Source organism: Aplosporella prunicola, assembly GCF_010093885.1.
Source record: "Aplosporella prunicola CBS 121167 unplaced genomic scaffold K452scaffold_9, whole genome shotgun sequence".
NCBI classification, from domain to species: Eukaryota; Fungi; Ascomycota; class Dothideomycetes; order Botryosphaeriales; family Aplosporellaceae; genus Aplosporella; species Aplosporella prunicola.
Genome location: NW_022983537.1, coordinates 106,932 through 117,682, shown reverse-complemented (window position 1 = coordinate 117,682; position 10,751 = coordinate 106,932). Strand labels below are relative to the sequence as shown.

The window sequence follows — 10,751 nt, the reverse complement described above, 5'->3', positions numbered from 1 at the left end:
AAGAAACGTGTTCTTTTAGATAGCAGCATATATACCTCTATAGGTAGCAGTAATCTAGGAGGATAAGCGGCGTCCAATTCCTCGCGCCCAGCTTCACATAAAAGAATGTATAAAGATATTTTAAGAGATATATAAGTTAAAATATATAAATGGTTTAGAGTAATATATAAGGGTATAGAAATAAAATATTCGAAGGGTTCAAAGATACTGATAAAGGTATTAAAATCTAAACTGTTTACCTGGATAGCCGCTCGTCCAAGAATCAGATGGTGCTTTTTATACAGCCTTACCAACTCCATAAGAATGCTGCATGTTAGCGGTGATAGCAGACATACACCCTTTTTTCTCGACCCTGGGGATTATAGCATCTGGCAAGCGCACCATCGCCGAAATTCTTCGAACGGACTTAAACGACTTAAGTTTAACGCCAATAGGGAATAACACCCTAAGCCTCTCTTTATCTGAAATATCACCCATTGGCAGTAATATTCGTTCAATGGATAACGTTCTGGGCGGACTCGCGCCTCGTAGAATCTGTATGGCGGAGCACACGCCCCAATAGTCCAGTAGGTGATAGCTACCGAGCCAGATTTCAGGTCTGCAAGTTTGTATCGCCACTGTCCACGCATCCAGCTCGTCTTTGGCGCATTCTTCGACCCAGGAGTGTGGGATAGCATTTCGGGCAAAGAGAAAGAAGATGCTCCATCCTAGTTTGCAGGCAATCTGGTACCAACGTCGTGACTTTCTCAGGCGTTTTTCGAAGCTCTTCCATGGATCGGGATAACGAATAGAAGGAGCCACGTGCGACATGTCATGGCCGGCGATAAGCTCGGGGTGTAGTTGCCAAAACAACCGTTTGCTGGCATGGGTAGAGGAGTAGCGCACGCGGAGTTTCTCATACTCCCGACCCAGCTCCGCATGCCAGATACGGTACGTCAGATCGGCAACAGTGCTGTTCTCGCTCATATCGTAAACGACGTGATACCATTGTCTCAACTCTTTTATGGCTGTTACGGCTTCAGATCTTTTTCTCCTCTCCCCGTTTTCATTTGCGGGCAAGGCGGGCGCGCTCACGAGTGATCCAGAACGTCGCCAATACGAGACAATATCGCGGCACTGTCTCAAAACGTCATCGTTGGCCAATGCCTGAACCTTGACGATAATGTCCTTGACTTTGGCAGTATTGAGCTTACGCTGCTTGCGCCGGGATCCTTCCGTTTGCATGATAGCCTTCGCGAACGGCCGCTCTGCATCGTCAAATTCGGTATCAAAGCTTTTGTCGCATGCCGGAACGCAAGGACTTGGCTTTGTTCTTTTCGCCTTACGCCCTACTCCGCTCGGCCCACTGGGGTGCTCTTTTCTTTTGAAAGTTCTGGCCAGCTGTTCTCCTTGCGCCTGACACCTTGCTTTTAACAGCCTGATCATTTGCAGCTCCTTCTTAGTCGACCGAGACTTTCGTTTCGGTGCAATTGATTTTTCGGTACCGGCCCTGCGCTTACTCGTGCTTTCAATATGATCGGTGTTCTGCGCATCAGTGAACCTAGGTCCCAAGCACGGTTCAAACGGATGATAGTTGTTGAGTTGTCTTCGACAATCGTCGCCATCGTTCAAGGTCTGATAAGAGTCGTCCATCGCGACACCGGTGCCATGTCCCAGGTCAGCTTCAGCAGAAACACCTTCTTCCTCTGGTTTTTCCAAGCCGCAGCCGTTCACACCCTCGTTCTGCCCAAACACATCTATGAGTCTCTGCCACATCTCCATAGGTAGCGTATTTTTGGGCGCCAGCTGCCGAAGCAAGCTAATGGCAGCTTGCGGTGACTGAGCAACCAGCACCGGGTCCTTCCTCTCCGCTAGCTCCGGAGGTTCGTTGAGTAGGAGTGCGGCCATTTCTGATCCTTGCATAAGGGTGTGAAGATAACGCAAGAGCGTGCGCATCGTTTCAACATCGTCCGGATGAAGATTAAACGACACCTGTGGGAGAATGGTACTGTCGACATGAAACCGCCGCTGAGGATACATGTGGAGTAGCGAATAAGCTTTAGACTCGAAGAAGCTTTGCTGTTTAGCGCTCCGCGGAGGTTGTCGTCTCCTCTGGTCCATGGCTTTTCCAGAATTCCAGTGGCCTAAGCAGTGTTTCTGTGTTAACCAATTGCACTTTTGTGAACCGCATCGATCGGCTGATGAAGACGTAAGCATAATTGAATTGCGGATATCAACTGGAGACCTCCAGCGAGCTCCTTTGTACAAGCAAGCTGCGCAGTCAGGTGATCGCTGGGAGATTTCGCAAAGGGACAGTCATGCCGTTAACACAATTAAAAGCAAAAAGAAAACCAGATTAGAGCTCTGAATGTACTTACACTGCCGTTTCTATCTTCGCTTACGATCAGATAATTTTTATTGAGATAGTTTGTCGGGAAGCACCTCTTAGCATGGAGATTTTCCCCACCGACGCGAATCGCTAACAATTAAAGTCAATTGTCGCTGAGCCGAGTAACTCGGGCCAGTAAAGCACTAAGACGCAAAAAAGCAATAACAGGCGTCCTTGCGAGTGTTTCGTGCTGATGAAGCAGATGCGACACGGCCAAAGGAAGCGTTGGGCTGACAGTTCGTTCTAAGAAGCTCGCTTAGGTGAGAGATTCAGTTAAGAAACAGGACTGCTCGTGAAGTTTGACGGCGCCAAGTTCAAGATGGCGATTTGACATCGTCAAGTGTGGGGCGGTTGTGGGTTGAAAAGGAAGAGGTCGGGCCTCGCGGGGAATTCAAGCGGAGCTCACGTGCGTTCCATTTCCGTTCCGCTCAGCGGTGTCGGACGCCAAGACATTCCGAGTTAGTTAAGCGACTCCGCTCCGCTGCGTTCGCTGCTGTGGTGCAGAAATGCGACCCGGAACAACCCTCTTCAAAATAGTTTGTTTGGGATGCAGAAAAACGCCCCGAGAGGAGTTCCATGTATGATCAAGGCACCTTAGAAAAGTACCAGTTTAAGCGTAGCGAGCAGTGTCCATACATGCTGGAGACTTCCCAGTTTCACAAGAAATCCACCATTAAATGTATCTACGTTGCTATTGGCAAAGCGTACCGATTTATGTTCCCCGTTTATGTTAAGGTCTGCCTGCTCTGTATTGACTCCAACAACAGATTATAATCTCGTACCAGCGCTCCGCGATTTATGGCGTAGCGGAGTGACTCAAGATAACAAGTGAGATGTTGTGCGTCCCCTTGTGCAATGTTGCTACGGACGTCTCGCCTGAACGAAGTTCGCATCTCCGCAAAGTGGTATGATGGAGGTCCGATCTGCGCTGATTTGGACCACAATCAACTGACTGTCCGAAGAAACATTCAAGCCCTCCTGGCTAAGTATTTGAGGTGCTATGCGGTGATTAGTTCATTCAACTTCAGCAAGTGCTTCTCGTCACTTACAGCGAATGCAAACGGAGAGTGCCTTCGAGTCATTCTCCACGATAACTCGTTCCTCACCGGTGACATCATCACGAACGCCCTTTGCAGTTGCTCCGAGAAGGAAGAAGTCGTTGATTTTGCAGTCGCCAAGCGACCTGTTTCTCGCATGCTTAATTTCTTGGTTAAACGTTTGCTTTGGATACAACTCACTGTTCGAACAGAATCCTCTCGCCAATGCGAGGGGTTCGTAGATAAGAGACAAAGAGCTCTGCTTGCATAAGACGTATGCAGTTCACAAATTCTTGAGCAGCTGGCTGCATGTTAATAAACAGATTCCAGGTTCTGGTTAATGCTTCCCACCTTCGATTTTATCAAAAGACATTTCAACGTTGGCTTCCAGTGTCGTGGTTGAAGCAGTATGTTCGATACATACGACATTGTCAATGAACAATACCCCGCGGTTAGTATTCAGGCTAACTGATGTTAGATGCTCAACTGCGAGAGTAATGTCAGTGGACTTGACATCATTTTACTGGTTAGAAGGTTTCCTTACTCTGAACTGTGAAGTGTGAAGCAGAGACTTAGCCATGGCCCATATTGGGTACGAGAACCATGTCCATATGGCGCGTATCCTTGCCGCTTCCCTCTTCACCTTCCATGGGGAATGCAAAGTACTGGAACAGGTTCGCGGATACAAGATTCCCGAACGGAAGCCTTGTTCCAGAGGTGCAAGACTCAAACACAACTTTATCGACGTGGCCGCTTAGTTGTCTGGAAGAAGGCTGCATCTTCATAACAAAGAGCTGATCTCCCCCATCGTCCGGAGATTCATTTTGGTGAACGAAAGCCAGGTGTGAGTGCCTTGCTTGTCTGATGAGATTCTCTCCTTGTCGAAGCGCAAGCTCGTAAAGAAATAGCTCAAATTGCCCGAGCTGTGAAGGTGACAAATGTGAAATTAAGACCTGGACGGCTCTTCCTATTGATTCCGAGTACATCTGAACCTCCCATGACGGTTTTTGAGCAGGGATTCGGATGAATAGTGTTGTATCTTGGACAGTAAGACAGAGCTCATCCTTGTGGGGTTGGTCTTCTTGACATGCGCATTCGAAGAGTTTGTATCCGTCAATGAACGATTCCTTGGTACATCCAGTCTGGATAAGTGCTCTCGAGCAGATCAACTCAGGATCTGATTGACGTTCTTTTTGTAGAAGAACCATGGCTCTTGGGAGTGTACTTTGCATAGGACCTGCCTGCTTTGGTATCGAGCTGGGATGATACTGCTCGTGTTTCCATGAACTGTACATCTCCTCAACCATGTGGAGCAACGACTCGGTTTGACAATGAATTTGTCCGGCTTGAGTCGTGTTCAAGGCTGAAAGGGTAAGATTGATTGCGCTTATGTGAGTCGCTAATGCCTCACGCAGATCGGAAATGTTTCCACCTTTTGTTGTCCATTTAACTTTCGTCCAATTGCGTACGACAGTCTCCTTCAGTCGCCATGAAGCTCCGTCGGGAGATGCCGCATCATCGTATTTCTCCGTTAGGCTTTTGAGATGGTTGAGTGCCACCTGACAGTTCGAAAGCAATTTTCCAAACGCCTGTAAGGCTTGCTGGGACGTAAATGGCTGTTTCGTAACTTCTCCAGCGGAGCTGAGTGCCTCTGACAAAGCGAAAAGCTGGTTCTGCACCTCTTGTATTTCCGCAGCAGCTGCCTTTCGATTTGTGCTTAATGCATGCCCGATTTTGAAAGCCAGCTTCGAGAGGAGATAAGCATCTCCAACTGAGATGGGGAGCGACATTTCGTGAAAGTCGTTATCTCTTCGATTGGAAGTGGGTGTCAAGAAAAGAGTGCCTAGAAAAAGAAGATGACTCTTACAGCCTCGTACCTTCTTGGCAGCAAAATGACGCATGTGTTGGCGGTGCATGCAGGGCTAATGTCGACGTAGGCACTAGTGAGAAACCCATCGAATAGAAAGTGTTTGACAAACCTCTAGGCCGATACTAAGCGACCTTGCAGCAATGGTGGCTGGACTATCTAATAGGAATAGCTTGAGAAACTTGCTGCCTTAAAATAAACGCGCAGGCAACGGGTGCCTCTCAAAATCCCACCAATGTGAATACGCCAGACGCCAGCATCCTAAAACAAGTTTTTTCCATGATGCACGAGATATAAGCAAGTACAGGGTTTAAGGCCAACCTTAAATACCATCGCCTTGCATTTTCGGCATCTTCAGTATTCAATCACCACTTCCACGCCATTTACACAATGGCATCACCTTGGAATCTCGCGTATGACGGCCTGGACTGTCCTTCAGGGGTGTTTTACAGGCGTCATACCCGAGAGCGAAATGTTCACGGTGCCAGCGTACATCAGATACCGCCGGCCCCCGAAGAGAATTCGTTTCAACCTGTCACGGCGGCTACATCGATCACTGAGCCAATGTTCGAAACACCAAAGGCGAGGATGGAATCTTCAAAAAGGCCTCGAAAGATTTACCTTCCCACGCTACAAATATCGGCAAATGTACATGTGAAGGCCTTAGTGGCGGAGACAGTGGTGACACAGAGCTTTCAAAATCATGAGAATCATCCGATCAAGCACGCACGTTATGTGTTTCCGCTTTACGATGGTTCAGTAGTCAACGCCTTCAAGTGTTTTGTGGGACGGGAGAGGGTGCTTGAGGGAGTTGTTGAGCCAAAAGAAGAGGCAGAAAAGTTGTTCAAACGCGCCATCAAACGTCAACAAGTTGCAGCGATGCTTGAAGAGCACACTCCAGAAATTTTCGAAACCAGTATCGGAAGCATATCTCCAAACACGACGGTCAAGGTCGAAATCTCGTACATCTCAGAGCTGAAGGCGGACCTTCTCAGCAATGATGTAGTCTTTGTCCTTCCTACGTCCATCGCCCCTCGCTACGGAATCCCGCCATCTAACCCTTTGGATTTCGAAAACCACACTGGAACAGACCAACTTGGACTAGAAATTAATATTGACGTCTGTTTACCGGTTCCGGTGGAAAGTATTGCAAGCCGTACTCATCCGATATCAGTCAAAATGGGCAAAGCGGTTAGTACTGTCAAGAGTCTGAACAAAATTAATCTGACATTGAGGAAGACACCTAAAGGGTTCCAAGAGATGAACACCGAAATGGACATTAAGAGAGCTACTGCAACTCTGGCAACGCGGTCTACCGCACTGGAGAAAGATTTTATACTAGTAGTGTCTCCTGCACAAAGTATCGCCAACACTAGGGCATTTATCGAGCCACACCCCGAATTCGATGACCACAGTGCAGTCATGATCAGCATTTCCCCTCAAGATCTTGCCAAACAGGTTGAGACGCCAGTGTCAAACTACACAACAAGCGAAGTGATCTTTGTTATTGATTGCTCGGTGTCAATGACAGACAAAATCAACGCGCTAAAGCTGGCCTTGAGGGTTTCTGTCAAAAGTCTTCCCGAGGAAATATCATTCAATCTGTGTATGTTTGGCAGTTCCTGCCAGTTACTGTGGGGCAAATCACAGCCAAACACCCAAGAAAATCTTGATGCTGCATATGCACAAATCAACGAGTTCTCAGCAAACATGGGCGGTACCGAAATACAGGCAGCTCTTGAAAGAGCAACCTCAAGTCGTATTGTAGACAAGGACACCAACGTCATTGTCGTCACAGACGGGGAAACATGGGATCTTGAGGGGACACTTCAGTTGGTCAGGAAAGCCAGCCAAGAGCAAGGTGTTCGATTCTTCTGTCTCGGCATCGGAGATGCAACATCACACGCCCTAGTTGAGGGCATTGCGCACCAGGGCTCGGGAATGGCAGAAGTTGTCACCTTATCTGAGTCTGGAAGATGGGAAACCAGGGTCATCCGCCTTCTCAAAGGAGCTCTAGCCCCATCCAGTTGGAACGTAACAATACAAACCGAGACACCAGATCTGCCGAACCGCTATATCTCTCTATCGCCAAATGATGGGATGACTCGCGAGATTCTGATTCCCGCATGCATACAAGCTCCATTCCATATTCCGGCTCTAAACACATTTTCCAGGTTCTCCGTTTTCCTCTTGCTCAACAACAATGTCCTCGTAGCAAACAGAAATAAGCTTACCATAGCTGGGACATCGTCGAGTGGAGAAACTGCAAAGCTCGTTGTTGAACTGGGAACAGTCGACAAAAATATTTCAGCTGTACACACACTTGCTGTGCATGCCGTTATGTATGATCTCGAACATGAGTCCAGTTGGCTTCACAATTCTACTTACGAGTTGCTACGAGCAAACAACTCTGTCTCCCGTCAAAAAGTGGCTAGACAGGCTGCCATAAGTCTCGGAAAAAAATGGTCGATTGTTGGGAAATGGACCAATTTTATCGCTGTAGAAAAGCGTACAGACGGTACAACGCTGAGATCTTTGGCAGATATCTATCGGCCGGAGATATCTGAGATCAAAAATGCTCCAGTAATGCAGTTTTCCTCTTTTGAAAACTTATTACAATCTAGTGAGCATTTTGAGCGGCCGCCCGTGAGCGTCAAGCAAAGCCCCCTCTTTAATGCCTGTTCACGACCTATGCGTAGACCACGATCTCGAAGCACAAGTATGACAAGAACGGAGAGTGAGATTAAGCCTGGTGGTGCTTCCCCCGAACCCGAGCTGGAGCATCCGGTGGTCGTTGCGGCGCCTAATCAAGAGTTTTACAAGTTGCAGTTCCCTTCGGACATGAATCTGGCCCCGCAGGGAGAGCTGGAAAGTATGGCGACCGAAATAGATGAGGATGAGCTCCTACAACTTGAGGCGAATTTATCAACACCTGATTCGGATAACAGTGGAAGCGTATGGGACCAAGACGAACAACAATCTCTAAGCATTGAGGTTTTCCTAGATGCCCAAACTGCTGCAGGGTCATTCGATTTGACTGAGAAGACATTGGATGTCCTGGAATCTACGTCATTTTGGGCGGCGACGCTGGATGACATCAGAGGTCGACTGTCAAAGATTTCAACGGAAGAGCTATTATGGCCTACGATACTGATCGTGGTGTACATGGAGAAAGAGTTTGGGGATGAGCGTGAACTGCTGGAACTTATCATCCACAAGGCAAAAAGATGGCTGAAAGGGTTCCTGACTGAAGAGCAGCTGATTTCTATACTGGAGGCTGCTCACGATGGAGTCAAATTCGATGAAGCCAAATAGCGATTGTGTGAGTCGTTCGGGTCTTAAGATTGGTAAAAGTCTGTCAAAAATCATAAGCTCTCGGAAATTCATCAGTGACTTATTCTGCAACATATAAACCCGTACGCTGCCATAGGCATAACTAGTCGACTCTCAGTCCTTGTAACGAGAATGGATTTCTGCTGATAAAGCATTGTCGGACAATAACTCCCAATCATCTTTTATAACTACAACATCTGGATACACATGTTTATGTTCCCAGCATAGCAATTAGATAGCTTCTCTACATGCATTGTCCGACCGAGATAACCATTTATCTATATATTGGTGTAGTCAATGCATGCGACGCGTGGTATTTCTCGAAGATTGTCATTGGCACCAGACCGACCCTATCGCAATATCATAATATATCGGACCAACAGCTACAGTTGACTACGTGTAGAAAGTATCAACGTGGGCAAAAACAGTGGGCAAGAGCGTGTCCGGACACGACTGGCGATGAAAGGCACTTTATCTTTGGTCGGGATTGGCGTGGAGGATTTCTGCGCTCAAGATGTGTTTCAGAACTCGAACGAGAAGGTCTGCTGATGCGGCTGGATGATTCTCGCGGTGCAAGTAACGCGATGTTGGGGAAGATCAAAGAACGTGTCCTACCAGCACTCGCATCATGTAACGGGTCTTGCCACGATCGGCGACCAGGTCATGCGATTACATGGGTAAGCGTAATTAGTGTCTGCAAATAGACTGGTCGCTTGTTTTGAGGAGCCAACAAAGGTACAGCGTTGAACTCGCTTGCATGAAGCGGTAACGCTGGCTTACGTGGCACTGTATGGGTGCATGAAACGAACCAATCACTGCAACCTCATGTGAATGCTGTCCAAGCGAGGTCCAAATATTTCGACTCAGAGGTTATTATATTGCCCAGCATTTTCAACTATCTCGATAATTCCATCAGACTCCTCCGGTACCTCGAGCTGTGCCTTGGGCCCGAAAGGCCATTTTACAGATTCTTTTTTCATCTAAGACCCGCTGGACGGATCTCGCAGCTAAGCCATGGCCCGCAAAGACTTTATGCATGGCGAATGTCTCCCATTTCGGCCGCCAGAAGAGTACCAGCAAAACTTCGACGATGTACCGCGCTACTTGTTCCGGATCTTCACTCCAAACATCACTGGCGCCATCAACACGTCCTGGGTCAGGTCCACTGCTGCTATCTACGCCCGCAGTGAAAGCAGAGTAGACGTTTTCGACAGGAATGATGATCCACGAGTAGCAAGCATGATCAACGGTCACCTCCGCTGGCGGAGAGACTGGGATGACAATCTCGTAACTTGGACGAGCTCACTGTTGTACGCTTTGGTGTACATTTTCTACCGCCATGCTACGGACGGATTCAACTTTGACAACATCTGCTTGGGTATTCTGGACACGACAAGCTTCCCCAAAGGAACATTCATCCGGGATATGGATCTGATCCGGACCTACAGCCCACTCAACGAGCGGCTTGCCAACCTGGAGAAGCTACGGGATAAACAACACCGTGAATTCAAGGGAAAGTTCTATTTCGGAGAGTATCTGTCGCAAGGAGCACTGAGAATTGAGGACAAATGCGCAGTTGTCTCGGCTCGGGCACTTATCGCTAGTGGCCTTTACGACATCCTGCCCGAGTTCGAGGTACTGGCGCAACGGCCATTGTCTCCGAATCCCGAATGGGCAAACCAAGTGATTCGCCATCGCGAGGCTTTCTACTCGGAAGAGCCTGGATGCCAGAAAGTGAGCTCGGAAGAGATTCAGGCAGCGATGCAGATTGGGGAACTTTTTGGTCCGCCTTGGAGGTTGCCACTGGCTATCAACCTCATGGCACTGGTACCTCGCCTGCCGGATGATCGCACAATCCTACAAGCTTTTCAGGCCTTTAATTTCACGGGTCGGTTTTCTCTTTCTCGACTTCTTGGCCAACGCAAGCTGACAAATATAGACGATGAGAAACTGGCATGCTCACCTTCCAACACCAAAGTGATGGTCTACGATTCTCTACCGGAAGTGAAACAATTTGATGTCATCAGACGAAGCATCTTCCAAGACTTCTTTTTCACAAAGTCAATTGGTAAGCGTTCTTTCATTCAGGTTTCTTTACAATGCAAAACAATGCTTATTTAAAAACTTTACCCAGATCGTCTTCAGG

At 47.9% G+C, this 10,751-nt stretch overlaps 4 protein-coding genes across 4 annotated transcripts; 2 read left to right on the top strand and 2 right to left on the bottom strand.

Annotated features, from left to right (window-relative positions):
- Positions 1–493: 493 nt before the first annotated feature.
- K452DRAFT_317373 (uncharacterized protein) lies at positions 494–1,887 on the bottom strand (the record flags this gene model as incomplete). Its single annotated transcript, XM_033544057.1, has 2 exons — positions 494–534; positions 582–1,887. 2 exons carry the CDS (start codon positions 1,885–1,887, stop codon positions 494–496), a joined length of 1,347 nt encoding a protein of 448 aa, XP_033398866.1.
- Positions 1,888–4,739: 2,852 nt separating this feature from the next.
- K452DRAFT_247524 (uncharacterized protein) lies at positions 4,740–5,201 on the bottom strand (the record flags this gene model as incomplete). Its single annotated transcript, XM_033538065.1, has 1 exon — positions 4,740–5,201. A coding segment is annotated over exon 1 (456 nt), but the record flags the coding sequence as incomplete, so codon positions are not given.
- Positions 5,202–5,860: 659 nt separating this feature from the next.
- On the top strand, positions 5,861–7,855 carry K452DRAFT_268492 (uncharacterized protein; the record flags this gene model as incomplete). Its single annotated transcript, XM_033538891.1, has 2 exons — positions 5,861–6,479; positions 6,522–7,855. Coding segments are annotated over 2 exons (1,953 nt in total), but the record flags the coding sequence as incomplete, so codon positions are not given.
- Positions 7,856–9,676: 1,821 nt separating this feature from the next.
- K452DRAFT_193527 (uncharacterized protein) lies at positions 9,677–10,495 on the top strand (the record flags this gene model as incomplete). The annotated part of the gene is made up of 1 exon (XM_033535886.1): positions 9,677–10,495. A coding segment is annotated over one exon (819 nt), but the record flags the coding sequence as incomplete, so codon positions are not given.
- Between the last annotated feature and the right edge of the window lie 256 nt (positions 10,496–10,751).